This window comes from Aspergillus eucalypticola (genome assembly GCF_003184535.1).
Source record: "Aspergillus eucalypticola CBS 122712 chromosome Unknown BO83scaffold_18, whole genome shotgun sequence".
Taxonomy (NCBI): domain Eukaryota; kingdom Fungi; phylum Ascomycota; class Eurotiomycetes; order Eurotiales; family Aspergillaceae; genus Aspergillus; species Aspergillus eucalypticola.
In genome coordinates, this window is record NW_020290292.1 from 395,163 (window position 1) to 422,658 (window position 27,496).

General features: G+C 50.1%; 11 protein-coding genes and 1 non-coding gene across 12 annotated transcripts; 3 read left to right on the plus strand and 9 right to left on the minus strand.

Moving 5' to 3' along the window:
* The first annotated feature begins 4 nt into the window (after positions 1 to 4).
* Positions 5 to 1,094, plus strand: BO83DRAFT_448377 (NmrA/HSCARG family protein). The gene has a single exon (XM_025536676.1). The coding sequence runs from the start codon at positions 124 to 126 to the stop codon at positions 1,054 to 1,056; it is 933 nt and encodes a 310-aa protein (XP_025386437.1). The 5' UTR covers positions 5 to 123; the 3' UTR covers positions 1,057 to 1,094.
* Positions 1,095 to 1,263: 169 nt separating this feature from the next.
* BO83DRAFT_448380 (O-methyltransferase) lies at positions 1,264 to 2,747 on the minus strand (the record flags this gene model as incomplete). Its single annotated transcript, XM_025536677.1, has 4 exons — positions 2,495 to 2,747; positions 1,911 to 2,435; positions 1,500 to 1,846; positions 1,264 to 1,441 (listed from the first exon to the last, which is right to left on the minus strand). The coding sequence occupies exons 1-4, from the start codon at positions 2,729 to 2,731 to the stop codon at positions 1,264 to 1,266; spliced, it is 1,287 nt and encodes a 428-aa protein (XP_025386438.1). The 5' UTR covers positions 2,732 to 2,747.
* Positions 2,748 to 3,140: 393 nt separating this feature from the next.
* BO83DRAFT_400267 (type I polyketide synthase) lies at positions 3,141 to 9,814 on the minus strand (the record flags this gene model as incomplete). Its single annotated transcript, XM_025533385.1, has 7 exons — positions 3,141 to 4,718; positions 4,773 to 5,537; positions 5,585 to 7,827; positions 7,874 to 8,067; positions 8,117 to 9,120; positions 9,167 to 9,458; positions 9,519 to 9,814. 7 exons carry the CDS (start codon positions 9,812 to 9,814, stop codon positions 3,141 to 3,143), a joined length of 6,372 nt encoding a protein of 2,123 aa, XP_025386439.1.
* A 721-nt stretch (positions 9,815 to 10,535) lies between these two features.
* tpcK (decarboxylase tpcK) lies at positions 10,536 to 11,055 on the minus strand (the record flags this gene model as incomplete). The annotated part of the gene is made up of 2 exons (XM_025536678.1): positions 10,536 to 10,856; positions 10,906 to 11,055. 2 exons carry the CDS (start codon positions 11,053 to 11,055, stop codon positions 10,605 to 10,607), a joined length of 402 nt encoding a protein of 133 aa, XP_025386440.1. The 3' UTR covers positions 10,536 to 10,604.
* An 841-nt stretch (positions 11,056 to 11,896) lies between these two features.
* Positions 11,897 to 13,486, minus strand: BO83DRAFT_364275 (FAD-dependent oxidoreductase). The gene is made up of 4 exons (XM_025529609.1): positions 13,370 to 13,486; positions 12,697 to 13,291; positions 12,360 to 12,644; positions 11,897 to 12,294 (listed from the first exon to the last, which is right to left on the minus strand). Exons 1-4 carry the CDS (start codon positions 13,454 to 13,456, stop codon positions 11,993 to 11,995), a joined length of 1,269 nt encoding a protein of 422 aa, XP_025386441.1. The 5' UTR covers positions 13,457 to 13,486; the 3' UTR covers positions 11,897 to 11,992.
* An 808-nt stretch (positions 13,487 to 14,294) lies between these two features.
* BO83DRAFT_448391 (cytochrome P450) lies at positions 14,295 to 15,985 on the plus strand (the record flags this gene model as incomplete). The annotated part of the gene is made up of 4 exons (XM_025536679.1): positions 14,295 to 14,405; positions 14,448 to 14,745; positions 14,795 to 14,980; positions 15,030 to 15,985. Coding segments are annotated over 4 exons (1,551 nt in total), but the record flags the coding sequence as incomplete, so codon positions are not given.
* A 304-nt stretch (positions 15,986 to 16,289) lies between these two features.
* Positions 16,290 to 17,021, minus strand: BO83DRAFT_316454 (cupin domain-containing protein; the record flags this gene model as incomplete). Its single annotated transcript, XM_025527662.1, has 3 exons — positions 16,290 to 16,667; positions 16,739 to 16,872; positions 16,934 to 17,021. 3 exons carry the CDS (start codon positions 17,019 to 17,021, stop codon positions 16,290 to 16,292), a joined length of 600 nt encoding a protein of 199 aa, XP_025386443.1.
* A 574-nt stretch (positions 17,022 to 17,595) lies between these two features.
* On the minus strand, positions 17,596 to 19,024 carry BO83DRAFT_448393 (O-methyltransferase; the record flags this gene model as incomplete). The annotated part of the gene is made up of 4 exons (XM_025536680.1): positions 17,596 to 18,206; positions 18,263 to 18,348; positions 18,431 to 18,493; positions 18,540 to 19,024. 4 exons carry the CDS (start codon positions 19,022 to 19,024, stop codon positions 17,596 to 17,598), a joined length of 1,245 nt encoding a protein of 414 aa, XP_025386444.1.
* A 301-nt stretch (positions 19,025 to 19,325) lies between these two features.
* On the minus strand, positions 19,326 to 20,477 carry BO83DRAFT_448394 (iron-containing alcohol dehydrogenase; the record flags this gene model as incomplete). The annotated part of the gene is made up of 1 exon (XM_025536681.1): positions 19,326 to 20,477. One exon carries the CDS (start codon positions 20,475 to 20,477, stop codon positions 19,326 to 19,328), a length of 1,152 nt encoding a protein of 383 aa, XP_025386445.1.
* Positions 20,478 to 21,274: 797 nt separating this feature from the next.
* Positions 21,275 to 23,493, minus strand: BO83DRAFT_316746 (Zn(II)2Cys6 transcription factor; the record flags this gene model as incomplete). The annotated part of the gene is made up of 3 exons (XM_025527677.1): positions 21,275 to 22,513; positions 22,569 to 23,295; positions 23,348 to 23,493. 3 exons carry the CDS (start codon positions 23,491 to 23,493, stop codon positions 21,275 to 21,277), a joined length of 2,112 nt encoding a protein of 703 aa, XP_025386446.1.
* A 2,189-nt stretch (positions 23,494 to 25,682) lies between these two features.
* BO83DRAFT_t183 lies at positions 25,683 to 25,754 on the plus strand. Its single transcript has one exon. It is a non-coding gene; the product is annotated as a tRNA-Glu (tRNA).
* A 375-nt stretch (positions 25,755 to 26,129) lies between these two features.
* Positions 26,130 to 26,930, minus strand: BO83DRAFT_316600 (xyloglucan-specific endo-beta-1,4-glucanase A; the record flags this gene model as incomplete). The annotated part of the gene is made up of 2 exons (XM_025527666.1): positions 26,130 to 26,535; positions 26,590 to 26,930. 2 exons carry the CDS (start codon positions 26,928 to 26,930, stop codon positions 26,130 to 26,132), a joined length of 747 nt encoding a protein of 248 aa, XP_025386447.1.
* Between the last annotated feature and the right edge of the window lie 566 nt (positions 26,931 to 27,496).

The window sequence follows — 27,496 nt, forward strand, 5'->3', positions numbered from 1 at the left end:
CCGTGAGAATACGAGTGACTCCTTTGTCCCGTACAAATTGCGAGGACTCGTGCGCCACCACCTTGCAGCGACAACTCCCAGCAACAACAGAATTAAACCAAGCCAGAACTACCTCAACCACAAATGTCCAGGATCCTAGTGGTAGTAGGCGCCACCGGCCAACAAGGCAGCTCCATCATCCACACTATCCTCTCCGACCCCAAACTAAGCCAGGAGTATACCATCCGCGGCACAACTCGCGACCCCAACAGCCCAAAATCACAATCCCTAAGATCCAAAGGCATTGAAATAGTCGCAGCCAGCTTCGATGACCCCGAATCATTCCAACGCGCCTTTACCGGTGCACACGTCGTATTCGCAAACACCACAACCATCTACGACGGCCACACCTACGAGCACGAAGTCACGCACGGCCGCGCCCTAATCGACGCCGCGGTCGCAGTGGGCGTACCCTACTACATCTACTCCACGCTTCCCAGCATTACAGAAATCTCCCAAGGATGGCTAAAGAACGGCGGCCACTTCGACGGCAAAGAAGAAGTTGAACAGTACATCCGTACGCAGCCGATTCGAAGCGCCTTTGTCGCGCCGGGCTCATTCATGTCGAATTTCCACGAGACCATGGCTCCGCGACGCATGGAGAATGGTGAATACGCTTTGCTTTTGCCTGTCCCGGCTCATGTAAAGATCCCTTTGATTGATACGAAGGATGATCTGGGGAAGTGGGTGGCTGCCATTTTGGCAGATTTTGATCAGTATGAGGGAAAGGTACTTTGCTGTGCTACCGCAATGTATAGTTTTGAGGAGATGGTGGAGACTATGAGCCGCATGTCGCGGAAGACGGTGGTGTATTGTGAGGTGCCGGAGGAGATTTGGAAGGGGTTTTTGCCGGAGATGATGAGGGATCATATTGTGGATATGTTTACGCTTTTCAGGGTCTTTGGGTATTATGGAGATGGGACGGAGGAGAAGGTCAAGTGGTCGGCAAAGCAGGCGAGGGGGGACTTGACTACGTTGGAGGGATATTTGAGGAAATATCCACTCAAGATTGAGTAAGTGAATTGATAGCGGATGAAGGGGCGAATGGGATGGTAGACTGATGGTGATGGGATGACTATGGCGTCTCTTGCGGAGGCGTTTCTCCACATATATTTTTGTCTGTCTCAGGATAACACACGAGGTCAACCGTCACGAAAACAGCATGAAAACTAGAACAGTATGCTAAACGCAACCGTAGATACACCCCCAACCAGCGCCATGCATCTAAGCATGACCATTCATAACGACAAACCCAATCTCAATAATCGAGTCCCAACTCCCCTCCGGTCTATGAATCCCCAGAACCTTCAGTCTCTTATCCGCCAAAGCAACCACACACTCCCAATCCCCCCTACTCCTCTCCTGCGTATTAAGCATCTGCAACATGGTGACATCGACATTTCTGTTCAAGTCAGCACACTCCCCTTAGTAAATCCTTGTTGGATGAGGATCCTACTCACCGCATATACCTCTCCTGCACCCGATTCACAACCCCCGGACGAACCGTCACCACCTCAACCATCAAAATCCGACTACTATTCTTCATAGCAGGGACCAAGTTCCGCAGAATCCGCGCCGCATTATCATCAGACCAATTATGACAGACATGACGAAGGAGAAACACATCGCCGGCCACAGTCTGCGGGGCGAAGAAATCATGCGCCTGAAAGGATACCCGTTCACTCAGATGAGGAGGTAGTGCCGCACGCCCTTCATCAACGGTATGTTTGTAGTCCTGCACCACGAAGGAGAGATCCTCGTATGTGTTCGCGAGAGCAACGCTCAGGAAGCCGGAGGATCCTCCTACCTATAAATATCCCAGTCATCATTAAAGGTCGAGAGCAAAGAGGTATGAGGAAGAGGTGACTTACATCCACAACAACCCCCCTCCCCAACTTCCCCCAATCAAACCCCCCAACTACAAATCCCAAATCATGACCCCCATCCATACTCACCGCCTCCATCGCGCCCTGAAACCGTCTCTGCTTATCAGGCCTTTTCTCAAAGAACTCAAACACGCTCTCACCATTACCAATAGCCAAACTAAACGCACTATCCTCCGCTCTCCCTCCCTCTATCCCACTCTGACTACATTTCTCCAACGCCTCTGCAAGCCTCGCACTAGTGGGGAATACCTCCTCCACTGAATGCCCGAACCAGTCATAGAATGACGCATTCATCACAAGAGCGGCTGAAGACGCCGTATGCGCGACACGGTCTGGTTCCGGTTCGTGAAAGATACCGTTCAAGAACGATTGGCGGAGGAGGAGCCGAAGGGTTCGTTCTGGGAGATTAGTTTGGGAGGATAATGTGGCGTAGCTAGTGCTGGACTTCAAGGGGATTAGGGTAGGGATGGAAAAGTGGTAGAGGACTTGTTGGACTGCTAGGTCGATTGTCTATCGTTTATATCATGTTGTTAGTAGGGTTAGTGTGGGTTGGATAGGACATAGCATACACTCCAGCATAGTTCGCGGACGACCTGCGCTGGCCCGAGGGCGTAGTTGCGCAGAGTCTGTGTGTCTTCGAGAATGGCTATGCGGGCCGATTCCACGGTCGGGTCATTGTTCGGGTTGGGGAAGTCGGGGGATCCGGTGGTAGCTGTTGATGGGTATGGCAGGTTGTGTGACTGGAGATGGGCATCGAGGAGCTGGGCATTGGCGGTGATTCGAGCCGCGAGGTCGGTGAGAGACATGTTTCTTCTAACTGATGATAATTCTCAGTGGAAGATGATGTAGTATGAGAGATTTAAGTGCAAGTCATCGGAAATAAACAGCTACCGGCTTTATACTTGAATACCTCGTTACACAGTGCAGGGCAGAATTGGCATCCATGGCAGGGCTTGCCGCGCTCTCGGCATCCGAAGGAACTCACAAGATTGGGTCAATGTCCCTGCCAATACGCAAGGACGTTCCGCTTCATTGGCGGTCTTTGTGCCATCAGCCCATGCCAAGTCAGCGACAGGGAGGAAACCAGCTTAACGTATGCAGTGCGACAAAGAGAGGTTTGATTCAGAAGGTCACCAGATATCATGACAACAGCGAGGGTATTCCGTCAGCATTATCCATGCCTATCTACTCCTATGAGATTCAAGGTTGGGATTCCTACAGCAAAGCTCGGCAAAGAAACCCCTCAAACGCTTCCATATGCTCCCCCGGATCCATCATCGAGAAATGATTTACCTCGCTCAGGACCTCGATATGGAGGTTTTCTCTTCCCAACAGCGATGCCCACCCATCCCCACTAAAGTCCGTCCGGTTCTCAATCAACCAGAGCATCTCACGCGGCTCATCTGGCCGGCGCTCCGGCCGAGGACTACTAGCATCCTTGCAGATTCCGTCGCGTGCGTACACTATGTGAGTCTTGATGGACGCTCCAAGTGGTTGGATCCGATATGCGTCCAGCAACCGGATAAAGACATTGAAGTGTGGGATCAACCAACCAGGTGGCGGCTTGCCACTGGTCCCGAAGAGTCCGATGCTTTGGAAAAAGTCGTACATTCTCTTTGGGGGGTTCTCCATACCGATTGGGTTAGGTGAGTCGATAAGAATAAGCTTGGCCGTAGTCTGACCGTCTTGCGCAAGCTGGCGGGCAGCTTCGTACGCGCAAATTCCTCCGGCGGACCAACCGCCCAAGTAGTATGGACCGTTCGGCTGACGTCGACGTACTTCCAAAAGGTACTTTGCTGTCAGCTCCTCGAGGCTGACTGTCATCTGCTCCGGTGTCTTCATCCATGGGCAGTTCAACCCATACGCAGCTGTGTCGTTGCCAATATTCGGAAGAGCGGAGTAGGATGTGGCTGACCCGGATCCATCGGGAAAGAGGAATAGTATCTTTTTGGCTGTTTTGGGCTTACCCCACAGCAAGATGGAAGTGGCTTGTGGACCAACAGATAAATGGAAAGCGGGCTTAGGAAGCACTAAATGCTGTGGGGAAGTCTTCGGGTTCACTTCAAGACCAAGTGCCTTTCCGACCTCTTCCAGGTTCTCCTTCTCCATTAATATATGAGAAGGCACGGTTATGTCGTATATCTCTGATATGGTGCTCACAATGGTAAGAGCGAGTAATGAGTCCACGCCGATATCAGTGAACGCCGTGGTCGGTGTCAGCTCATCGGTTGATACACCCGCTTCCTGGGCGATCGTTGTCCGGAGAATCTCCAATACAGACACATCCGACTCGTGCTCTGAAGTTGCAACCGTCTCGTAGCTTGATGTGTCATCCTCGGTGCTCCCTTCCAAGGAGGATATGAGCTGAGAAGAGTCATCTTCCACCCCAAAGAAACCGATCAGATCCTTAGGGGTGGGATAGTCTACGAACAACGAAGATGGAACATCAACATCCAGCTCCTCTTGAATACGACCGCAGATGGTCAGCGATAGCAATGAGTCAATCCCGTAGTTGGCAAACTCTTCATTAGCCCCCAAGTCTGATGGATGGACGCCCGCTTCCTTGGCAATGATGGCCATTACGCGCGCTGCGATGCCGCCCGACGAACCTACAGGCTCCTTGGGGTTTGGAGCTCGAACTATTGGTACAGATGGATGACTAGCTTTTTGGTACACCGGTTGATTGTTGACCGGCGCTGTTGTGGGCTGCACTTCCTGATTCCTGTCTGCGAGGCGCGACTGCGTCTTGGGCGGCAGTAGTCGGTCGAGAAGTCGTCGAGGGACCCCTTGGAACTGCACACATTAGCCATTCACACCATCTTCAATTTAGAGTATGTGGTTACCTACTCGGATCCCTTGATACACTGCCACTACAGTCCCACCCTCGAAGATGTATGTGTCACCCACGTAGGTTGTCCTCGTCTCCAGCTGCATTCGGTTATACACCTGGTACTGCTTGCCTTTGTCAAACCGCACGGCGCATCGCATACGCTCCCAACCATGGTTAATAAATACCTGCTCTTTGGAAGGAGCAGCATCGCTGGCGTTCATAATGAATCCAGCAATATGCCCAAGACTGTCTATCCAACACGGATTGAACACGAAGCCGTTTTCGTCGATCTGGAAGGACACCTTGGCAGTGGCTTCATGATTGTCACAGTCTAAAACAACCTCTTGCATCCCTTGGTAGCTGGTCTCATATTGCACGAGAGTGGCAAACAACTGGTATGCCAGACGTCGCTTGAGTTTGTGCGCGTCGCCTTCTTCCGCGCTGCGATGCAGGGAGGCAATTCGACTCCGTACCAAATGTGCATGACGTTTCCATTCAGTCAGCCATGTCTGAACCTGCTCGGTGATGTGCACCACATATGCAGCGTGCTCAACGGTCTTTTTACTGTTGCCGTTGACACTATACAATCGGAAGGAAATGTCATTTACTCTCCAGTCTGCTGATGCAGACACATGAAAAACTTGCGATTCTGTGCCTGGTCGAGAAATCAATGGGTTTTGCACCTGCATGTCAGCGACATCTAGTCCAACTGTATCGGTGTATTTTCCAATTGCCTTCAGCATGTGCTTCGAGATAGTTATACCAATATCGGCATAGAGTGACTGGGCCATGTCAGCATATAACAACATAACGCTACGTGGTTACCTACAGATGGACATAGCATCGCGCCATTAACAACATGACCTGCCAATATTGGCGCCAGCCTTGCGTCGTGAATATCTGACTCAGCCAAGAGGGTAGATGTTTCTGGGCCGTCATTCTGCTCGAGAACTCTCTGGACAGATGGAGAAAGATACTGGGGAATGCGCGAAAACTCCATATGCGGCGACACTGCTTGCTGTCCCGCAGGAACCAAGCCTTCACCTTTCAAGAGACAAAAGTTGTTCCTGTATTGGATCCAGTAATTCTTCAGATCCCAATTGTACCGCGGCAGTTGGAGGACCTCGCGAGCACCAACAATTCCGCGATGATACTCAACCCACTGGATGTCAATACCATGGGAGTAAAGGACTTCCAGGCTTGCCGATAGTACACTCCAGCAATCTGAGCCTTTCCGGAGCGATGCAATTGCAACGCTTTTTGCACCCAGTATGCCCTTTACCATGCCTGAACAGGCCGGGTGCGAGCCGATGTCCACCCATATGGTTTTCTCGTTGACTAGACCAGTCTTCTCTGCTGCTTCAACAGCACCCTGGAAGTTGACTGGCTCACGACATGCATTTTTCAAATAGCAAGCTCCAAAAATATTTGGCTCGCCAGTTGGAATGACCATGCTCAGAAGAGGTGAGATGAATGGAATTGATGGAACGCAGTACTGAACACCCGCAGCTATCGCCATGAAGTCATCTAGAATCGGATCCACTTGTGCGGAGTGAAAGGCATATGGTATATCAAGCTGGGCACTTTCAATGCCACGAGACGTGAGCCAGTCCTTCAACTGCATCACCTCTTTGATCGATCCGCTCACAACATTACTAAATGGTTGGTTCAGGCAAGCCAAAGCGCACCCTGTGTTCTGTAGCTCGCTCTGGATACAATCTACGGACCCCTTCACCGCCAGCATAGCATGGGTCCGTGGGGTGGTCTTCTCCGCCAGCAAGGTAGCCCGAGCACCCACCAAATATATTACACTCGAAGCTGTAAGAACACCCGAAGCATACAGTGCAGGGTATTCGCCGAGGCTGTGGCCAATAGTTGCCGATGGAATTACCCCTAGCGACATCCAGTAGTTGTATAGCGCCATCTGAATGCAGACCAACGCGAGGTGGGCTACCGTGGGCGATGCTTCCTGATGGTTGATCATGGTACCATCAATAAGAGGCAAGAAGCTTGGAAAGCCCATATGGCTTGCGATTTCATTGAATCGCGTGACATCCGCCCTGAACGAGGGTACCGTGTCGTAGAACTGTTTGCCCATACCGACATAGAGGGTGCCCTGTCCGGTGAACGTCATAACAATGTTTGGCAGCTTTCCCGGTGGAGGGACTGGTCTGTGGCTCTCCAGGCCTGGCAAGATCTCTTGCATCCGGTGTAGAAATTCCCCTGTATCAGAGCCGGACACTATGACCCGGTAGCTATGGTGGATACGTCGGGCAGTGGTGGTATAGGATAAAGACGACAAGGATACACCCGGGTGTTGCTCCAAATATGCTATTAGGGAACTGATATTTCCCTTGAGAGCCTTGATGGTTTTCGCTGTCACTGTCACTACGTGCTTGGAGCGGGGATCCGCAGCCAACTTGCTCTCTCGGATTGGCGCATCCTCGACGAGCATGGCGGTATTACCTCCTGCTGCGCTGAAGTTATTCAAGAACACCGTTCGCTTGAATTGCGGCATCTGTTCACGAAGCCAAGGTGTAGGCTTGAATGGAATATGCACGTTGCGCTGTTTTAGGTCAACTGGGTAGGTCTGGTTTATCCGGGTCTTAATGCCACAGTGCGGTGGGATCATATCATTTCGCATCATCAGTAGCACTTTTATCAAGGATGAAACTCCAGAAGCAGACTCGGCATGGCCCATATTAGCTTTTGCTGTACCCAAGTACAGGGAGTTCTGTCTGCGCATATTAGGCGCGAATACAGACAGGACCGACTTCATCTCTGTGGCATCCCCGGCCTGGGTTCCAGTGCCGTGCATTTCGACGTAACCCACGTCTTGGGGGTTGACTCCAGCATATCGCATGATCCGATTGAACACGGTCGCCTGGTCGCCTTCAAAAGGCCGGGTGATGGAGTCTGTTCTACCACAATGGTTGGTGTATGCACCACGAATGACGCCAAAGATGGGATCGCCATCCTCCAGAGCATCCTCTAGGCGTTTGAGAATAACGGTACCAACAGCGTCTGAGCGACAGTATCCGTCCGCTTCATCATCGAAAGCATTGCAATTGCCTGTCTCATCAGTCTGAATTTCTCACATAAACTTGGTCAGACTAACCTTTAGCCGTCAGAAAGTGGCCCCTATCCAGTCCACAGAAGTTATCAGGGTTCGTCAACACATTCACGCCTCCAGCCAGGGCAGTGTCACATTCACCTCGCCATAGGTAAGCACACGCTGTTTGAATAGCCGCGCAGCTGGATGAGCATGCCGTGTCGATACTCAGGCTGGGGCCACAGAACCGGAAGAAATAACTGTGCTGTCAGCAGAGTAGTACTTCAGTCATTAATCGAGATAGCATACCTGATCCTTCCGGTAATGAAGGCACGATTTCCTCCCGGGATAAAGTATGTGTCAACATTTTGCCCGCTATTGACCTCACGCCAGTCATCACTCGTCACCCCATAAAACACCCCGATGCGATCCCCTTGGGTGGACGGTGTCGCATTTGGCACCAGCCCCGCCATCTCCATTGCCTCATATGCCGTAGTGATGGCCAATCGCTGTGCCGGATCTGCATTCTCGGCCTCCCGGGGAGACATGTTGAAAAAGCGAGCATCGAACACCCCAGGCTCCTTGATAAAGCAGCCATACTTGACGCGACTGGTGTTTTTGGTCTTGCCAGTGGGATCGTAGTGGGCCTTCCAGTCGAACCGATCCTCGGGAATGGTGCGATGTACATCTCGACCCGCCAGAAGCATCTCCCAGAATTCTTCATTGGAGCCAGATTCTGGGAAGCGTCCAGAGAACCCAATAATAGCAATGCTTGAATGAGAAAATTTGCCAGTTGGGCTTGAGAGAGCAGATGATACAGCGACATCTCCTATGGATTGCACGATTTTGACTCCGAGAAATGCTTCTTGTGATAAAGCTGAGCTGATGAGCGATCCGCTTCGCGTTGAGACTTGGTTGATCACACATTCTGTCAACTGGCACTGCTTCAACTCCTGAGAAAGAGATGTGGCAATGCAATTCCACTGGAGAGGCTCACAGAGGGCTTCCTGGACTGCTCGATGCAGCAGACTGCGCAGGTCAGACGCTACAAAAACTTCGCCAGAAACGGCGCAAATAACTTTGGTCCGTTGCGTGTACTTCAGCAGTGAGAAGTCGTGGAACTCGCCCACAATAATCTCTGCATCGTCCTTCCGGAAGAGATGCGACGCGTGGTACGGCAGCTCAATAGGAAGTAATGAGTGCTTCCAGGCACATGTTAGAAGGAACTGGTCCAGAAGGCGTGGAGGCCCACTAATCGAAACATTCGTTCGACTGATTGAGCTGAGGTATAGACGAGCTACAGGAGGCAACCCCTGTGACTATCAGCTTCTGATTTCCTGGGTTGTGGATTTGACACACCTTCTCAACGTTGAAGCACCGGATTGCACTCGCTGCTTCTGGCTCACAGGCTCCTACAATTGCGGACCATGATTTCTGAGATCCATCTATAGTAAATTCAAGGTCATCTCGCAGGATCAGCGATCGCAACGCTGTCCGGAACGCAACGGTGACGGCTTCAACCGCAGCAGGGACAAGCTCTGCTAAGGTTTGGGAAGTTGCAACTGCAGCAGCAGCAAATGCCCCCGTGCAAGCCCCAATTAGAAAGGTACTCTCTGGTGCAGGGTATGTCCTTCCTGCCTGTCCATAATGCCTACATAAAGTTCAAAATCATGCATTGATGAGCGTGTGGAAACAGACCTTAATGGCTCACCTAATAAATTGGCCAAGCTCCGCCGCACATAGCAGGGGCAACTTTAATGCTGGAGCCGCATGGCAGTTTTCGTGCTGGGCCAGGAGGTCAATGAGGGTAGTAAAGTAAGGGAACCACTCTTGCTGATGCAAGGGGAGATTCCCGACATGTCGCCGCAACTGGTACCCAACGCGATCAAAGAAGTCGGTGAGAACTGCATTGTCCTTCACATGCAGCAACGAGTGCAGCGTCGACTCGAATGCCACCGTTTGGTCACCGAAAATGAATACTTCGGCGACTGTTCCCATCTTGCTCATGGCTGAAGTGTCGGTTTTTGTGCTCGATTCTTCCAGCATTGTCCTAACGACCATGTTCATAAGGGTGAAAGTTTGTTTCTGTCAGAAGATGTGAGATTCTTCTTTCCATGAGCTGACAGACATCTGGAGGAGCAATGTATTCATAATGTTTGAAAGGCTGTTCACTTGGAATTAGGGAGTTGGTATCCTAGCATAACACGAGGCGACAGGGGTTTATTCCCGAGTACTGCTGACACGCTAAATAATAGTGGGCTAGAATAGTCTATACCCTGGCAGTTAGTGCCAACTAACAATCGAATGATGTCCGAACATGTACTTTCAACTCGGTCTTGGCCCACGACCTTTACTTGAGGGGCGTCGCTGACGCCGCAGATACGGGTCGATTCTCGGAGAGTTCTGGAGAAAAGCGAACCTAGCGCGCATTCCCGTTATGCCATGGCTACACTTAGAGAGGTTGGATAATACCGATGTACAAGTGTTGTACAGATGGAGAATCATGCAATAAACATGTTCCATAGCTGCATTGTCACACTTATTTGATCAGTCGCCACATGCAACATATGATGTAGGGACAAGCACGAAGATCACGATATCATACTTTCTTGGGCAGACTACGATACTACCACTATAAGTGGTAGGAGTCCAAGAAGAAAATCAAAAAATACTTGATATCCCATCTAGTCTACAGCCAACCACAGTCTACATGAGAGGACTCCAGCTGCCCGATTTTAAATACTGGCTGTAGCACTTTGCTTGACCATTCGCCACTATTACTCTTCATGAGATGCCTCTAGACTATCTTCCCATCAACAATATGGCACTCCACCCAGCCAGTCACAAACTGAGTTCTGTTAGAGTCGGCAAAATTCTCATGATCGGGAAAAATGACTTCCTTGTAGTAGGGGTCATTCCGAGCGCGGACATAATCCTCCACATCACGAAAGATAATCTGGGCCAAGCAGTCGCAATCAGAGGTATGGCCCTCTGGAAGGTTTCCAAAGATATGCTTCATCATTTCTTTTGTCTCGGACGTGTTGTGCGTCTAGCAGCGTCAGCAGCTTCTCGCACTCATAGTTTCTTAGCCAACCTACCAGAGTGTATCTGACAATACCCATCTTCACGAGATGGTTTCTCACCAAAACAGCATGATGATCACTTAGATAACGATGATACTCATCTTCAGGCATACCTGGCTTGCGGTAGCCGTAAATTGTCAAAGCGTAGAGGAGTTCAGAGGCCATCATTAAACACAGTATCGATGAATTGCGGTAGGAGGAATGGCACAAAGCGTTGGAGTTACATTTCAGCAAACGTGAGCATCTCCAGCTTAAGGGCATTCCACCAAGAGTCGGAAGATAAAATTCGGTCTCCGAGGCAATTCCACATGCTTCCGCGGAGCACAATACACGACATGTGGAGCTGGAGAAGTTAAAATTCGGTGTCCGGAACGCTTAGTGACTCCGATGCGGAATACACAGTTCGGGGAATACAGATGCCATGATGTCGGAATCTCCGTCAGATGATCGGATCTCGTACAGATCTGTCAGACTTCTTGCCGCCACTGAGATTGACCAGAACAATCCCTGTCAATTAGTTTTAACAGCACCAGGCTAATGGATGTCTTCCCATAGAAAGGCTGTCAGCCTTACGGGCTAGCTCGGGTATCACGACACATGCCCTGTGGGTGCCCAGGTTCCCATATCTGGGAATGGCGCACGTGGCTGTGCTGATATATCCCCGTCTTTTTGTTGTCGAATGTTACCATCGGAGGCGTAATACCATGGCTATCATATATTGCTTTTTTAAAGTGACCAAGTCGGTTAGATAACAGTGCAAACATGTCCTGGGCGACTGGATTTTGGCCCTAAGCAGGTCATGTACATGGAGGCAGTCGACTAACGCTTACTTTCGGATGCTCACACCTGCAATGGGGTTTGATTCAGAAAGTCTACTGTATGTCTGATAAGTTTGTAGTGTGCTTAGTAATGTCAGCTCAGTGTGGTACTCCGCAATTGCATGATATAAAATGTAACGACTGCGCCATTGTGTCGTACTAGATCCAATAGTGCCCCAATAGCAAGCCAGGATTTTGCAGCACGACGTAAACAGCCTCATTATCAATCGTAGTACTGATAAATATAACTCGCACAACAGATGCATGTGCATCGCTTACCACACTCAATTAGCTACAATATCCTTTGGTTGCATCTTCTCATGTCCATCGACAGACCCACGATCATGCCCACTCATAGGCCGGAAACCTTGTCGGAAAACAGGACTTTCACGGACTTGTTCCCAATCATGCAGCATATACCCGTTTTCTACTGAGCACTTGACTTCTTCGTGGCCGCGGGGAATCATCTCTGCTTCGTACGCAGTGATTGCCTCCTGCAGAGTAGCAGTCCCAGCCACTACCTTCTGAATGCCAGCCAAAAGATGAGATGTATCACATATGCAGTGATTGAGACCCTGTCCTCTGTCTAATTATCCGAATCATACCATCATTAGTACATCACTATGTTCAGTTACTGTAGGGTTAACTTACACGGCGGCATCGGATGCGCCGCATCCCCAACCAACGTCAATCTTCCCTGTCGATTATCCCAAGGCTGAGTAACCCAGTAGCTGATATCAGCTTTATGGACCTGCGTATCATCTGGGATCCAAGTAAACGAGGACCGAGCTGGCTCAGCGAGACTCTGGGCTTTCTCGCGGATCATGTCCAATCTTTCGCGGTAAGTTGCAGGTTGACCGTGGTCCATGAACCAGGCCATAGCCAAATGAAATATCCAAGATTCAGGGTGGTCGGGACCATCAGGCATGCTCGAGACTACACAATCAGTAACCCACCCAAAGTGACGAAACAAGATATGGATACCTACTAGATTGGAATGCATGATACGACCTATCACTCAAAGCCAGATAACTCGTCGGAAAACGCTGCCTCACATATCTAGCTTTCTCGGCATCGTTGTAGGTAACGGTCATGTTAGTATGAAAAATAGGAAAGCGGCTAACAGCCGCCTTTTCGGCCGAACCCATGGCAAACTCACGGACCTTCGAGCGAGGCCCATCCGCACCGATGAGGATAGTTCCAGCAACCATGGAACCATCATCAAACAATGCAACTACTCCTTTATGGCTTTCAGTGAACGCCACATCGATCAGATTCTTTCCATACTGGACGTCAATCCCCTTGCTACACAGATCCCGCATCTTACTGCGCGGAACCCGCAGTCCTTTGGCATACGGCACACCGGCAATCAAGTGGCCAGTTTCTCCGTGGATGATGGGATAGTTTCCGCCCGCGTTCAGGGCAACGTCTGGGTTGCACGAGACGGATTCCATGTGCGCAAAACGGTCGGCGGGGAGAAGGTCGCGCAGACGGTCGAGAGACCAGTGAATAGCCATCGTCCATTCATTGCTGCGATAGTTCATGGACACTTCCTTTTCGAAGATGGAGTAGCGGATGCCGGCCTGCGGCACGTTAGACGGTTACTGTTACCCAGGGAGGGGTATTTGGCGAAATCATGGCGGCGTGGGGGTCAAGTCTACCTTCTTGAGAGATTGTGCGAGGATAAGGCCTGTGATACCTGCGCCGATGATAAGGACGTGTGTGTCCTCTGAGCTGGGGACGGTCATGTTGGATGTGAGTCTGTGTGCAGTGGTAGGATGGTTCAGTGATGAATGTGGCAGAGGGGAAGGAGCGGGGTGGTATAGGAGTACCACCAGGCAAGGGTTTATTATTGTATCTCATCTAAGTTTGGGTTTTATCACCTGATTCAGCCACATGCCATAGTCCATGCTTTCTGCTTGTGCATCGAAAGTAACAACATTTGCTGTATACGGGAACTTGCTGGCGATATACCAGCCAGGGTTACTGTACGACGGAGGCCATGTCCATCCATACTTCAGCAAGCCGACAAACTGCATACTGACGCGGCATTGTCCCTTGTTACGAGATGACCGATGACTGGGTGTTTTCTTTTCCAGTTATCTAGATATACTTTTGGCTTCGAATTTGGGATAAGATAAAGTTTCTCTGAAATGGACATTCTATTCGTCAGTCAAACATATCACTTGTCCTTATGACTTGTTTCAGAGAGCAATATTGTAGTAACATCACATGAGGTAAATTGCCGTTAAGTTGGCTTGATTAGCTAGTGGTGTTCGTGAAGTAGTCCCTCCTGTATTTGCCTGGTTTTTTGTACGTCCGATCTAGTAACAGTCTAGATCTTTGGAGGCGTCACCCCCTTGCGCCTATACTCATACTCTGATTAACGCCCCACTCGCATTCCATGGCCTGATGGCAGTTTAAAATGCAATGCTGACTAGTTATCAGGTCTCACAGAGTCTCGAGGTCCGATTGCACAGCTGACTACATCCACTTCGGGACTTGCTTTTGCTGGAAGAGGAGGAGACGAACTCCACGAGTTACTCAATTGGGCTGTTTCAGAATCTCGCCGATACACATGTCTTTCTAGCCCTCAATACACTAACACCATGTTTCCAAACATTCAGCAGAATGGCATTGATTCAGGTTGTCAGTTTATGTCCTATGTTTGGTCTTAGTGCAGCTGCCCTTACATCGGTAAGTCTTCGAGCTCGAGGCGGCTTGTACTAACGTCAACAGCTGCTCGCATGCATCATTCTCTACGTATGCTACAATGTGTTTTTGCATCCACTAAGACGGTATCCGGGCCCCTGGCTATGGGCTGCCACGCGGCTACCATGGTGCTGGTACCAGGCTCAAGGCCGACTAAACCACAAGCTGCTCGAATTGCATCTACGATACGGTCACACCGTAAGAGTAGCTCCGAACGAACTATCCTATAACTCGGAGGAAGCATGGAGAGCTATCTATGGACCGCGATCGGATGAGATGGGCAAAGATCCCGTCTTTTCGCTGCGAACGCCAACTGGCGTACAAAGTATACTTCCGGTTTAAGGACTGCCTCGGTCGAAACTGACAAAGAACAGATATCCTGACGGCAGATAGACAAACACATACGAGACAGCGACGGCTTCTATCGCATGCTTTTTCAGAAAAAGCATTACGTGAGCAAGAAGGCATCATCCAGGGTTATGTAGACCAGCTCATGAGACAACTAGCCGCTCGAGCAAACGATGGCCCGCAGAACATGGTAGACTGGTTCACTTTCATTGGTATGTTGGCCGCTGTCAGGACTAAATACAGCTATACTTAAATTAATAGCATATGATCTCATTCGAGACCTTTCCTTCGGCGAAAGGTTCCATTGTCTGAACACTGCGGAATACGACACCTTCGTAAGATCTATCCGTGCGATCTCCAAAGAACTGACTTTCATCCAAATGTTCGCGTACTACAATCTACTGCCTTTTCGACAGCTATTCATGCCCAAGTCCATTGCGGGTGCACGGGCACAGAACATGCAGCGGGTTATTGAAACTGTCAATCGTCGCGTAGCTCGAAACACCGACCGCAAGGACTTTCTGCACTACATCCTCGCTACGATGGAGACGGAAAAAGGGATGTCACGGGCAGAGATGAATGTCAATGCTTTTTCCTTCAGCATAGCTGGGTCAGAGTCGTCGGCGACAGCATTAAGCGCGTTCACATACTACATTCTATCGCATATGAGTGTGTACGACCGACTCATTGCTGAGATCCGTGGCGCGTTCGAGAAGTACGAGCAGATAGATATCTCTTCTGTTACCCAGCTGCCATATCTAAACGCCGTTTTGCAGGAGACGCTGCGTATCTACCCTCCTGTAGCTGTGACTCTACCCAGAGTGGTCCCAGCCAACGGCGCAGTTATTGACGGTAAATTTGTACCCGCTGGAGTGACAGTGGGAGTCAATCACTTTGCATGCTACCACGACCCACGCAACTTCTACCGTCCACAGGAGTTCCTACCTGAGCGGTGGTTACCACATTGTCAGGAGAAGGAGCCTTTTTCCATTGATCGCCCGAAAAGCTGTCAACCTTTTTCTTTTGGGCCAAGAAACTGCCTTGGTAAGAACCTAGCGTGGGCAGAAATGCGACTAATCGCGGCGAAACTGCTGTTTCTATTTGATATGGAGCTGGTTGGAACAGGAAAGGGTTGGGCTGATGGACAGAAGGTCTTTGGGTTCTGGGTGAGACCGCCGTTGCTAGTGAGATTGGTACCGAGGGCTGGCCAACGATGATGTGTGAGACAAAAATCATATCGCAGATGAAGCCCCGGGGGTGAAGATGAGATAAGATGGAAACGTTTGGTCCAGTATTTCTCTCTGCAGCTGCTAATGCCACTTAAATCCCTTGCCTCACAGCTCACGCCAACCACAAATTATCGTTAGTGGAATTCCAACGCTAATGTTCGATAACTTAAACGCTAATTTACATGCCGGGTCTGCTAAACGGTCTGCATTCCATCCCTTGATAACAACATGTGCGTACGCTTAGGCCACCCGTGATGACTTCTCTACGCAAACCTATCAATACTATTGCTATTCACCCTTTTTTCTCCTCGGCTAAGAAATTCACGAACTTCTCCCCCTCAGTCTCAGTCTCAGCCACAGCTACACTCTCATTCCTCATCCCCTCTATCTCCAACCTTTCCACCTCCTCCTTACTTACCGGCACAGTCGCAAACCTTCTCAACGCGGCCTTGTTGATTTCCGGCGTAAGCACCGTCCCCTCGCCAATCAAGTATTCAAGGTACTCGAAGTACCTCACGAAGAATCCCGGTGTAGCTGTGTTCATAAAGACAGCTTCTTCGTCGAAAGGGTTACTGAATCGATGAGGCAGACGAATAGGGACGATGATCAGGTCGCCGGCTTTGGCATCAACGTCGGCACGGCCGGGGCTGTGGAAGCGAACAGTCCCTTTCTGCATGCCGTTCATTATCAGCAGACCTCCTTTCTAAGAAAGGGGAAATATCATGGTAGAGAGATAATCACCGTAACATAAAACCCCTCATCATGCATCTCATGGAAATGGAACACGGGACCCTCGCTGTGGGGCGGAAGGAGACTTTCGATTGCAGTGAGACGATATTGAGTGTGCGTCCCGTCTTCCATAACGCGGTAGAGGTCTTTCCTCGTTAGTGTGACATCTGAGCACAGGTAAGGAAGTATGCAGGAAAGCGGCAGTACATTGTCCCAGTCGACGCCATGGCGTCCTTTCCGGCTGGTAGTGATGGATGGACAGATTCTTTGTGTAGGATAAGTCGACGTGGTCCATGATCTTGGTTGTTACAGGGAAGCTAGCTAGGTTATCTCTACGGGAAGTAGCATTGGTAGTAGGAGGTATATAATCGCTCAGTTGAGTAGGTCGGAACCCGACGAAGAGTACACTGGCTTGGCGCTGGGTTTCCATGATAGTTCGGGAGCTGACATGGTTTGCTTTCCGGCTGGTTGTGAAACATCGTTTTGCAAAACAACGGATCAGATTGTTATTTGTACGTTGCTGTCGGTGGTTATCGGCATAAGTATTGGCGGATGCTGCGCTTGCGCAAGTGGTGGCCTAGGAGTGGTCTTCCCAGTATCAACCTTGAGTGTGTGCGAAGCGGCTTTTGGCCATCAGGCCGTGTCGGGGTGATCAGTTGGGAAAGAGAAATAGCCTCGCTGTACCAGCTGTTACAAGCTGTGCCTTGTTTGACAGCTGAGTAGAGAACTGTGAAATTAAGAGTGAGCCCATCCATAGTATGTGCTATGTGTTCCTCCTTGTGACCTACACGATCCTAATGCCAATTTACCACCCAATGTAGACTTTTTTCCTATCATATATGCTAATTTCATCACCATCATCATCATCATCATTCATCGACAAAGCTAATCTCCCACAGCCCCTTATAGACATGCGAACTTCTCCCAAGTGTAGACTCCACCCGTACACTCGGGGTAGCTTGCTTGAACACCCCTACCCACTCCTCATGCGTCCTCTGCTTCACGTTATGCATACTCATAGTCGTAATATCCCTCCGTCGATACGCAATCTCCTCATGTAGTGGGAACTGCCCTGACACGGGAGACACACCATCCGTAACCAAGATACGGGTAGATGCGCCCATTCCTTGTTTGATAGCTCTCATCAATCTCACAACATCTGTATCAGACCAATTCCACAACAAATTCCTAATAACGTATAGCCATACCGTATGTGTATCGCACGTGGGGGGTGATTCGAAAACTGACTGGCAATGCTTGAAGGATATGCGTTCCAGACAAGAAGATGGGACTTGTGCGCTGCCGCGGTCGAGGAAGTCTTGAGAGTCGGAGCGGACTTCGAATGAGAGTTCTGGGTGTTTCTGTACGAGGGAGACAGAGGCGAAGCCATAGCGGCCTCCGATCTCGACGATTTTGGTCTTGTTGGTGGGCGTGTGCTGTTGGATATAGCCCTCGATTAGGGAATCCGCAGGATCAAGGGCTAGCATATCCATTTGTTCAGTATATCCTTATACAGGGACAGACTAAGGTACTAACCACGCGAAACACCCCTCATAGCACGACGGAATCGTTCTCCCTTGTCAGGATGGCAAGCGTGCCAGTCATACATTTCCATGCCGAATCTATCATATCAGCACAAATCGATCACACAATTCGATGGGTCTAACCCACCCCTTTTTAAACGCCGACACCCCATCGGCATACCCATTCGGCTTCCGCGCCAAAGCATCCGCCAAATGCGCACTCGCAATACGCGTCTCGAATAATCTATTTCATAAGCACTCACGCCTTCTAGCTCGCAGGTAATACGTACTGGAACTCCAAACACGCCCTTGAATCCCTGTCTCTGAACAGTTCTTCCGATACCGCAGTCAACGTATAGACACCTTTTTCGGGCTCATCAACGATGTGCCGACACCGAAGTAGCCCAAGGATCCGAACAAGCTTGTCTGCTGGGATACCAGATTGAGATTCGAGATCTTCAATAGAAGCGCGCCCCGAACTCGCTATATACTCGAGGGTCTGCGAGTGGAGGAATGCATATAGCGCCCCGTGGTCCCAGTGCGAGGCGACGAACTCATGTAGGAACTCTTGTGGACCCTGGATGAGCACGGTTAGTTCCTCTAGCAAACCGATAGCTATAGATCGTGTAGCTTCTATCTCAGAATTAGACCAGAAGGAACTTCTGGTGTCTGCGGAGAGTGACGGAGGGGCAATATCAGCTTCATTGCACGTTTGTTCAAGCTGGGTGCAGAGTGCGAGGATCTGACTAGCTAGTTCTCGAATAGTTGAAGACATTTTTCCGGCTGCTAAATTAGCTTTCAGGAAGCACTTGATCCTGGTCGATGCCAAGGAGGGGTGGTTGTCGTTATAAATGATCCTACTGTGTATACGAGCGAGTACATTCCGATGCGGCGTCCGGAATCCGAGCAAATTACATCTGTCAGCACACAGCTACCCCATAGCTGCCATGAACACAATATCAATATTACAATAAAGGCAAAACTCAGTCGTTCGATTAATTCTCCCAAGTGACACCATCTCCCTAGACCCTCAAAGCGGAAATACTAACATCTCACCTCCCCCTCGAATCCCTACATCAAAAGAACGACCCAACCAACCCCTCAACCCTGTCATAAAACTCCCCCTTATCGACTCCCCTCAACGCCCTCCTCACAATAAGCGGAACCTCATCCCTACCCACACCCAACTCCTCCAAGGACCTAACCCCCAAACCCAAAGTCTCGACCAACGCCACAATCCTCTCCCCGACAACCCTTGCGTCGACCTCATCATCACCCGTCCTCACGCCCCCTACCGCATCCACCAACCTTGCAATCTCCCTCCCCTTCCCCTCACCCACCATAAATCCGACCACTTTCCCAAGCGTAACACAACTCGTGATCCCATGCGGAATCCCATACGGACTCCCCAGCGCATATCCCAGCGAATGTGATAATCCCATCCCAGCGCCCAGATCCTCACCTTTAAGTCCCGAACTAGCAAATGAAGCTAGCATTAGCCTAACAGTTGTGGCGTCGTCGCTCATATCACCGTCTTTCTTCGCCTTGGGCAAGCACTCGAAAAACTCCCTCACTGCGTATATAGCAAGGATCTTCCACGGCACTTCACTGGCACTGGGATGATACATCGCCTCGACGGCATGATCTAGGGCTCTGATTCCCGTGCTGAGCCAGAGACCCAACGGGGTGTACTTTGTATACACCGGGTCGTAGAAAATAGCATGTAATGCCATTTTGGCATCTCGAATGCCGGTTTTAGTTCCATCGGGTTGCGTGGTGCTTCCGGCGGGGGTGGTTTCAGCGGCGCTGAGGGTCGTGGGGATGGCGAGGTGGGTTAGGGTTATATTGGTGGCTTGGTAGAATTTGAGGGCAAGGATTTTAGCGGCGTCGATGGGGGAGCCGCCGCCTAGGGATATGAGGGTGTCGATTGTGGGATCTTCAGCGTGGAGGGTTAATATAATGTTGATGGTATCGTCTATGACGTGGGAGGGAGTGTGTTGGGCTATGGAGGAGATGGTGGCTGCGTGGTGGATGGATAAGAGGGTTTGGAGGCGCTGAACGAGTGGAGATCGGGTAGCTAGCGTCGTGCCGGTGATGATGATGGCTTTGGATGTAGATTTTGGGAGGGTATCGAGGAGGTGTTGGGAGACGCAGTCGGGGCCGTAGTAGAGGTGCTGGAGGTGAGGATTGGGTTGCCAGTGGCCGGAGAAGGGGTGAGGTTGAGACATGACGGTGGTGAATTCTGTAGATGGAGTTCTAAATTGTGCGCGTATTCTGCTCGGATCTCGAATTAAAACATGGCCAAGTGAGCTGAAACTTATGACTGTGTATTAAGGGCAGAGGAGTCCCCTAATCCTCTTGAACTATGCTAATGCTGGGAGAAATAGAATGTCAGCAATAATCGATACGCTGTGACATTCGGCAAGGTTCTGAGGCTTTCACGGTCTTATAGACTATTCTACTAGTACTTCTATCCCTCTATATAGATATCCTTAACGATGGGGTAATGAGTGGCTCTGCCGCCGATGCATTGCCTCCCCATAACTTATGGAAAACACAGTCAGGGTTCGCCGGATTTCGGGTACCGAGGTGTGCCCCGGACCCCGGAGACACAGTGTAACAGACACCACAAGATTCCCTATGATGGAAGAAGGAAGGTTGAGAGGAATTCAGGATAATTAATAGGGCCAAGTGCCAAGTGCCAACTGATCTTGGTGAGCATTCAATTCTGACGAGTGGTTTGTCGCACACGATTTACCGATTTCCACTTAGTCGGCTTTTGAAAGACATCATATTGTGCTACGTACTGGCACACAGTTAATCATTTTAGTCAGCTATCCTCCATCAGGGGAAACAGAGTTATGATTGCAGTCTAGCCGAATCTATATATGCGTAGACGATGCCTAGCCATGTCAGTTATGCTGAGCTGTCACTGCAAATCGTCATCGCCCACCAGCCTCAGACAAGCGCCTGGAAGTACCTCCGCTCCGAGGACAAGCGGCAAGCACAATCTACAGGCATCACCTTACAGTGCATCCCTATCTTCAGCACCACCTACATGCTCATAATGTGAATTTGTCAGTGCCAGAGGCGGCCTCCCGCTGGCTGTTGGCCACGTCATCAACCCTTCGCCGTCCAGGGCCGGGGTTCCAGCGTTCCATGTCCCGAGCGGTGTCGCAGGTCCAAGGGAAGGCAGTGCCAGCGATGATGCACCGCTGAGCCAATTCTCCCAATTCAAAGGGGCGGTTGATTGCTGAGCCACCGGCCAGTATGGGGGACTGGGGAGGTCATTGTGAGCAGGGGTCCGAGGTGAATCAATAAAATGACAGCCCAAACGTGCGTCCACAACAACGCGAACCAAGGACAACAATTGTGAAAATACCCATGCTATCTTTTGGTGGTAGGTATTTGCCGGCATTTGACTAGCATGATCGGTATAGCAAGCTGACACCCGCCGCAGCAAATCCAAGTCGGATATCATGCCAGCTGGAGTTTCACGCGGGCACGACATGAGAAGATCTTGTAATAGAATGAAAAAGGCGGGAACAGAGAACGCGTCTAACACCTTCGTGAATGACACTTTAGGGAAACAATGAGACTGGTGGTTGCTATTTGGTGTGGTTTTTTCACCCGTTAATAAAGCGTTGAAGCAGTATGAAATCGCCGGATTCTGGTCCCCGTGAGCTATCAGCAAAAGCAAACAGCTCAACCGCGCATCGTGCTGAATCTGTCGCGTGTGATATGATTCCTGTCCATGTTGAAACGCCATGATTCGCGTTGCCAAGAACTCCATCGTATCTATAGCATGGGATCCACAGCATTCTGACGGAACGTTTTGGCCGTGGAATAAATACAATGTTCGACCATACTCATCAAGCTGCTTTTCAATGCGCATCAGCAGTTCTTGGCTGTCATGTGCTTTCGCGGAAATCGAGGCGACTTGAGCCAGTCGGTGTATGTCTTCCTGCACCATGGCCAGATGGAGCCGGGTTGAGTGCTTCCCTAACTCATTACTAGTTGCACACAACTGAGTAGCGATGCTATATTCGTCGCAGGGTATCCAAAGCACTGACCCACGAAGCGTATACAAACTTCTATCACGGACGTACAATGCTCGAAGTACCTTGCCTCGTTCGACCTGTTCAATGTCGCCGTGGTCTGAAGCTTGGCTGCAATTCAAACGTAAGATTCGCGCCAGTGTGCACGCATGGGCGAATATCAACTCTGCCGATCCAGAATAGTCGAAAGCTTGTGCCGCAACACTCTACATATTCAATGTCAGTTCTGCACACCAGAAGGTCCTAAGTCTACTACCATACGAGGAGAAGCAAAGCCTGCACGTTTATGAGTTTAGGCGTATTTAGCAGACCGGGGCAAACCACTATCGCCCGGCTGGGTACAAAGGAATGCGCAAAGTTCTTAAGCAATCCCTGCGTAGCTTGGAATGTGATCCGGGCCAGCAGGGTAATGGTCTGGAAGCATATGCCCCACGCGGCATCATCGGGCTGCGGCTGATGCTGCGAGTGCAGGCGCTGGAGGTTGGCTCTTAGATTGTCCGGTACGAAGACATCGGTCTGGCAGTCCAGGTTCTGGAGGAAACGATCTATGGCGGCGGTAGCTTGCTGCCTAGGCAGCAGTGGAACGACGAGCCGGTCACTGTACGATGGGATAGGTTCGGATACTTTTGTGATCTTGCAGAAATGCTGCAACATTTCGCAGAGCGGTCGCAATATAGGCCCTGTTGCGTGGGGTACCGACTGAACCCTTACCTTGAGGTTTTTGCACAGAACAGTAACGCATGAGCGTCCAAAGTAATATTCTGACTGTTTAGGGGCAAGTATCCCGGAAACCTCCTCCTTGTGCTCCTCTTCATCGTCAATATCAACGCAACTACTTGTTGCAGATACACCCTGTAGCAAGGTTCTTGATTGTGATGATTCGTGGTCCTCTTCAAACCCCGGAGTCCGGGGGCCAAGACCTTGGAGTCGACTAAGGTGAGACTCGATTATCGTCAATCGATCCTGCAGTCGTTCAATGCTACCGCATCTATAGCATGATTAGCGATCGATGTCTTTGCTAGCCAGAGAGATTCACTGACAATAACTTGAGGTGATTTACGCGTTTTGCAGGAATCCGATACAGGCAAATCACACCGCCCTCTCTCTCGCAGTTATGACAATGAGGCCGTTCCCGGCCGCAGCGTATCTTGCGCTCTCGGCATCTGGTACACGCCAAGTCTGGCATGGCATCTTCACCGCGGTTCTGGGATATCGCCGTTAGTGCATAGTAGGACGATGTCAGTAAGGTGAGTGTCATACTTTCTTGTGCTTCATGAGTGTTTCAGCTAGGTTGCGCTTTTCCGTCAAACTTCGATGTCCCTGTCCCGGAAATTCTTCCACCTTCCGAGCCACCAACGATGTGTGCACCAAAAGAGCGAAAATATTCCAGCTTGTAGAATGTGCATGACAAAGGTCAATGAGGCTACACTATTATACTCCATCGTACCGAGTCTTGCCATCAGCAGATTGGCCAGGACATTCGATAACTCTGACAAGGGAGGTTACACTTGACACACCCTCTGTCTTATTGAGTGGCAGAAGCGGTAGCTTCTTCTTGGCTTTCGCCTGGGGTTCGATTGGTAGACCAATATATGGTTCCCATTTATCACCGGATTCCTATGGCTTCACATCCTTTTTTGGGGTTGTAGGGTCCACTCAAATAACAGGCGCTAGTTTCTCAGAAGTGACTGAGCCAAAGGGAGGGGTAGTGATAAGGTGACGTAGGCCAACGACGACATGGATTTAAAATCAGACTGTGGTGATTCCAAGTGCATGATTGTGTCGTTGCTTCTCGTAATAGCTAGAACTTCAGGCCTGTGATCCTATTTGGAAGGCCAGGAAACAGGCGAATGCCTGTGCTCCATTGAGTGAACACAAATAGCAATGACATATGAGGGGTGTTGCAATTTCCGTCAGCAGATGGCCCCTGTCACTGCAGCATGCCTCGGAAGGCAGCAGCTACAAATTTACTACGCCCTTATCCGAGACTCCTCTTCGCAGCACCGCCATGGATTCGCTGGATGGAGGTGCAGCATTGTCTGTCAACTCTTGATTACCGCTGAGTCAGCGGCATACGGGCAGCTCAGCCAGCCATCCCGATGTCAAGGATGGATGCGCTTGCTGTCTCAATGCCATACGACACCATTTAACCTTTCTCCGTGTCATGGTGGCGGTCGGGATGCCGGTATAGTATACCGAATGGTTTTACTCGAACAGTTCTACTTAGCGATGACTTGTCGGGTATGACCAACAGTATCAGATCGGTGAACACGCAATCTACTCTTGCAATCAGATCGACTTGTGGAAATTCTGATAACTGAGTCGTACATCTTTCGGTCGTCCAGCTTATAGTGCATGCTTTACTTGCAGTCAACATTCAATCCCAGGGGTTTTGGTTGCTAGCCAATGTCTAATGCACGAGAACCGATGCGTTCACCAAAGAAGACCAATTCCTTGACATAAATCTGGTACATTCCCGGTTCACTAGTTCGACGTGCGCCTTAAGTCCCTCAACGAGGACGAAGAACATATGCCATTGGTCTTGACCCAGGGTCAATCTCCGACAAATCCGATTCCGTCCGGATTAGAATAGGCCGGTGGTTGCTGAGAATCAGGCTGACATCTGTGTAACAAGACTATCTAATCGCGGAAGAACGGTGATGGTTAGCTCTCAGCTCCCGGACCTCATCTCTAGGACCTTCGTAATCCTGCTCGGGCTGACGTCTCAGGTGCTCTGCGGGAATTTTAGCTGCAAGAGGCCGCAAATAGGCTACACACGCGGTCTCGAGCGCTGCTAATGATGTTGTGAACTGGGTATGTAGGAAGTAAATACCATACATGGTTCAACTAACATATTTCAAGTACCCGATTATATGTTGCTGTTCCAGCCTGCAGAAACGGTGCTTTTTGTGCAATGCTGAATAACTCCCTGTAACTCGCTGGCTAATGGTGGCGCGACAGATTGGCCATACCTGTTGGGGATATTTTCTCTCGTAGTAGATCTGAATTCGAGATATCCATAGCAATTGTGAGCATAGAAACCGTCTTGTGAGTTTATGCTGAGGAATTAAATTCCTTATTCCCGATGTAATAAATATATTTTTCAAGCCCCAATAGGAGCAAGACTGCTTTCACAAAGCAGTGGGTTTGAACAATTATCATTGTAGTTCTCAGGTCAAACATATACTATAGTAACGTGTTAAGCAAATACATATGAAACTCAGTTTGAATATGATGACGATGGGGTGGGTAAATAAAGTACACTACTATGGAGGGAAGGCGAGGAAGTTATTTGAAACGATGCGATCGGGAGCCACGTGACAACAACCTAACTTAGCCTTATCAGGGCAGATAAAGACAAAAACTAACAAGTAATCCGATATGGTGTAGTGGCTAACATCGCCGTCTCTCACACGGCAGCCGGGGGTTCGATTCCCCCTATCGGAGCTCAACATTTCTTTTTGGTTTTTTTTTTCTCGCTCACCCGCTGATGATATGATGCACGCCCATTCCAACTTTTCATTTCATTTTCTTTTGGTAACTTACGCGGTAGATTCACAGCTACCATTGCAACAGGATAGCAATCCCATGAGACCACAGGGAATCCGCATCGATAGACTCCATCCTGACTTCTACCATTACAAGCAGTATAACTTCCGACTACTGTTGCCCCATCAGGAATTTTCAATGTTCATTATCGACGATATTGATGCCTATCTGGTGATGAAGCACCATCAACTTGGTCACTTATATCTCTACGGCCTTCACCAATTCTCCCCCGCCAAACAAAACTCGGCCGTAACTCTCCATCTACCTCAACCACTAAGTGTTGATGCTAATCGTGTACGGCGCAACCGTGAACCAAGCATCAGAGCCCGTCTTCGGTTCCGTACCCGCACCCAAAGTCTGTAGATACAAGCTTGTCGAGACCCCCTCATTATCAACTAGATAAGTAAAGAACTCCATAAGATCCGCCGAGAAGTCCGTGATAGTCTCGCGGGCCACGAAACTATACACTGTCCAGTCGTTGGGTCCCTCGTAGAGATCCCAGGTGTAGCCACCGATAGTGGGACTGGCGATAGGACCGTCCGAGTTTCCAATGGGCTCGATGCCTCCGTAGGCGGCGAGCCAGATCATGATTTCATACTCGTGGGTGGCCGTTGTGGAATCCGTGGTGGCCAGGAAAGCATCGTAGGAGACGTCAGCGACGAGGTCGTCGCCGGTGTAGCTGGAAATCATCATTAGACAGTAGCTTAATTGGCGGTAGGGGAGATTGGCTCACCTCCACTTCCAGGTAGAAGGAATCGTAGTGATCGTGCTCAGCTGCTTGGCACCGACATTCAAGACGGCATTGGGATAGCTCTTGACGTAGTCATCACCGCCGGCCCAGGTCCACGACGTCTGCCACGAGATGGAGTTGCCGCTGTCATAGTCGAGGTAGGTACACTCCGAGCCAGAAGTAGCGTAGTCCTCACCCCAGAGATTGTTGTAGAGGATGAAGTCGTCGGTGGTGATGATGTTGTTCTGGGTGCAGATGGTGGCAATGGGGTCGCGGGCCGCCAGACCCGCTAGCGCAGGAACAGCGCTCGCCAAGCACAGGGGGATAGACAGGTACCGGTTCATGATGATAAAGGTTCAGTGAACTGGTAGAGATTCTGTGTGAGGAATTGTCAACCGGGACGGTTACCTACCTGGTTTTATTTCCTCGATTTGTTGATTAAGGGGGAACTAGGTTTCGCCCCCAACATGACTGACTGGGAATTGGATCATTCTCTTCAGCACAATCCTGCTAAATTGTTCATCTTATGCCGCGTTGCGGTCGCAGTCGAGTGGCTTAGCGGGTGGCCTACTCTGACAACAGCTTAGCGGGGCCATATCGGGCATGCTTTACGGCGATCGATCGATCCTTGTCGGAGAATGTTGGTGCGTGAAGCTTGCACTGCCCACTGATTGTGTCCGGGTAAGCCGGGTGTTGAGGTTCAAGCGGTCAGCAGCAAAGTACTAGCTGGAGCGTAGCAGTTGTGCTTTTAGTATTTGAACGCCAAAGCATAATATCCCTGATGGATGTCTGCACTAAATATATGATGTTAGTTGGTCGTGGTCAAGAGTTGCGGTCAGGAGATCTTACATGAATTCACCTGTTGGTTTTGGAAAGATCAATGGCCCCTGAATGGTGCTCGTCAAGAATT

Excerpts from the sequence above, each read along its gene's own strand:
- BO83DRAFT_448377 (XM_025536676.1), top strand. The coding sequence starts at position 124 with ATGTCCAGGATCCTAGTGGTAGTAGGCGCCACCGGCCAACAAGGCAGC.
- BO83DRAFT_364275 (XM_025529609.1), bottom strand. The coding sequence starts at position 13,456 with ATGACCGTCCCCAGCTCAGAGGACACACACGTCCTTATCATCGGCGCA. Across the intron at positions 13,292-13,369 it reads TCGCACAATCTCTCAAGAAG|GCCGGCATCCGCTACTCCAT; the intron begins GTAGACTTGACC and ends AACGTGCCGCAG. Across the intron at positions 12,645-12,696 it reads GTATCATGCATTCCAATCTA|TCTCGAGCATGCCTGATGGT; the intron begins GTAGGTATCCAT and ends CTGATTGTGTAG.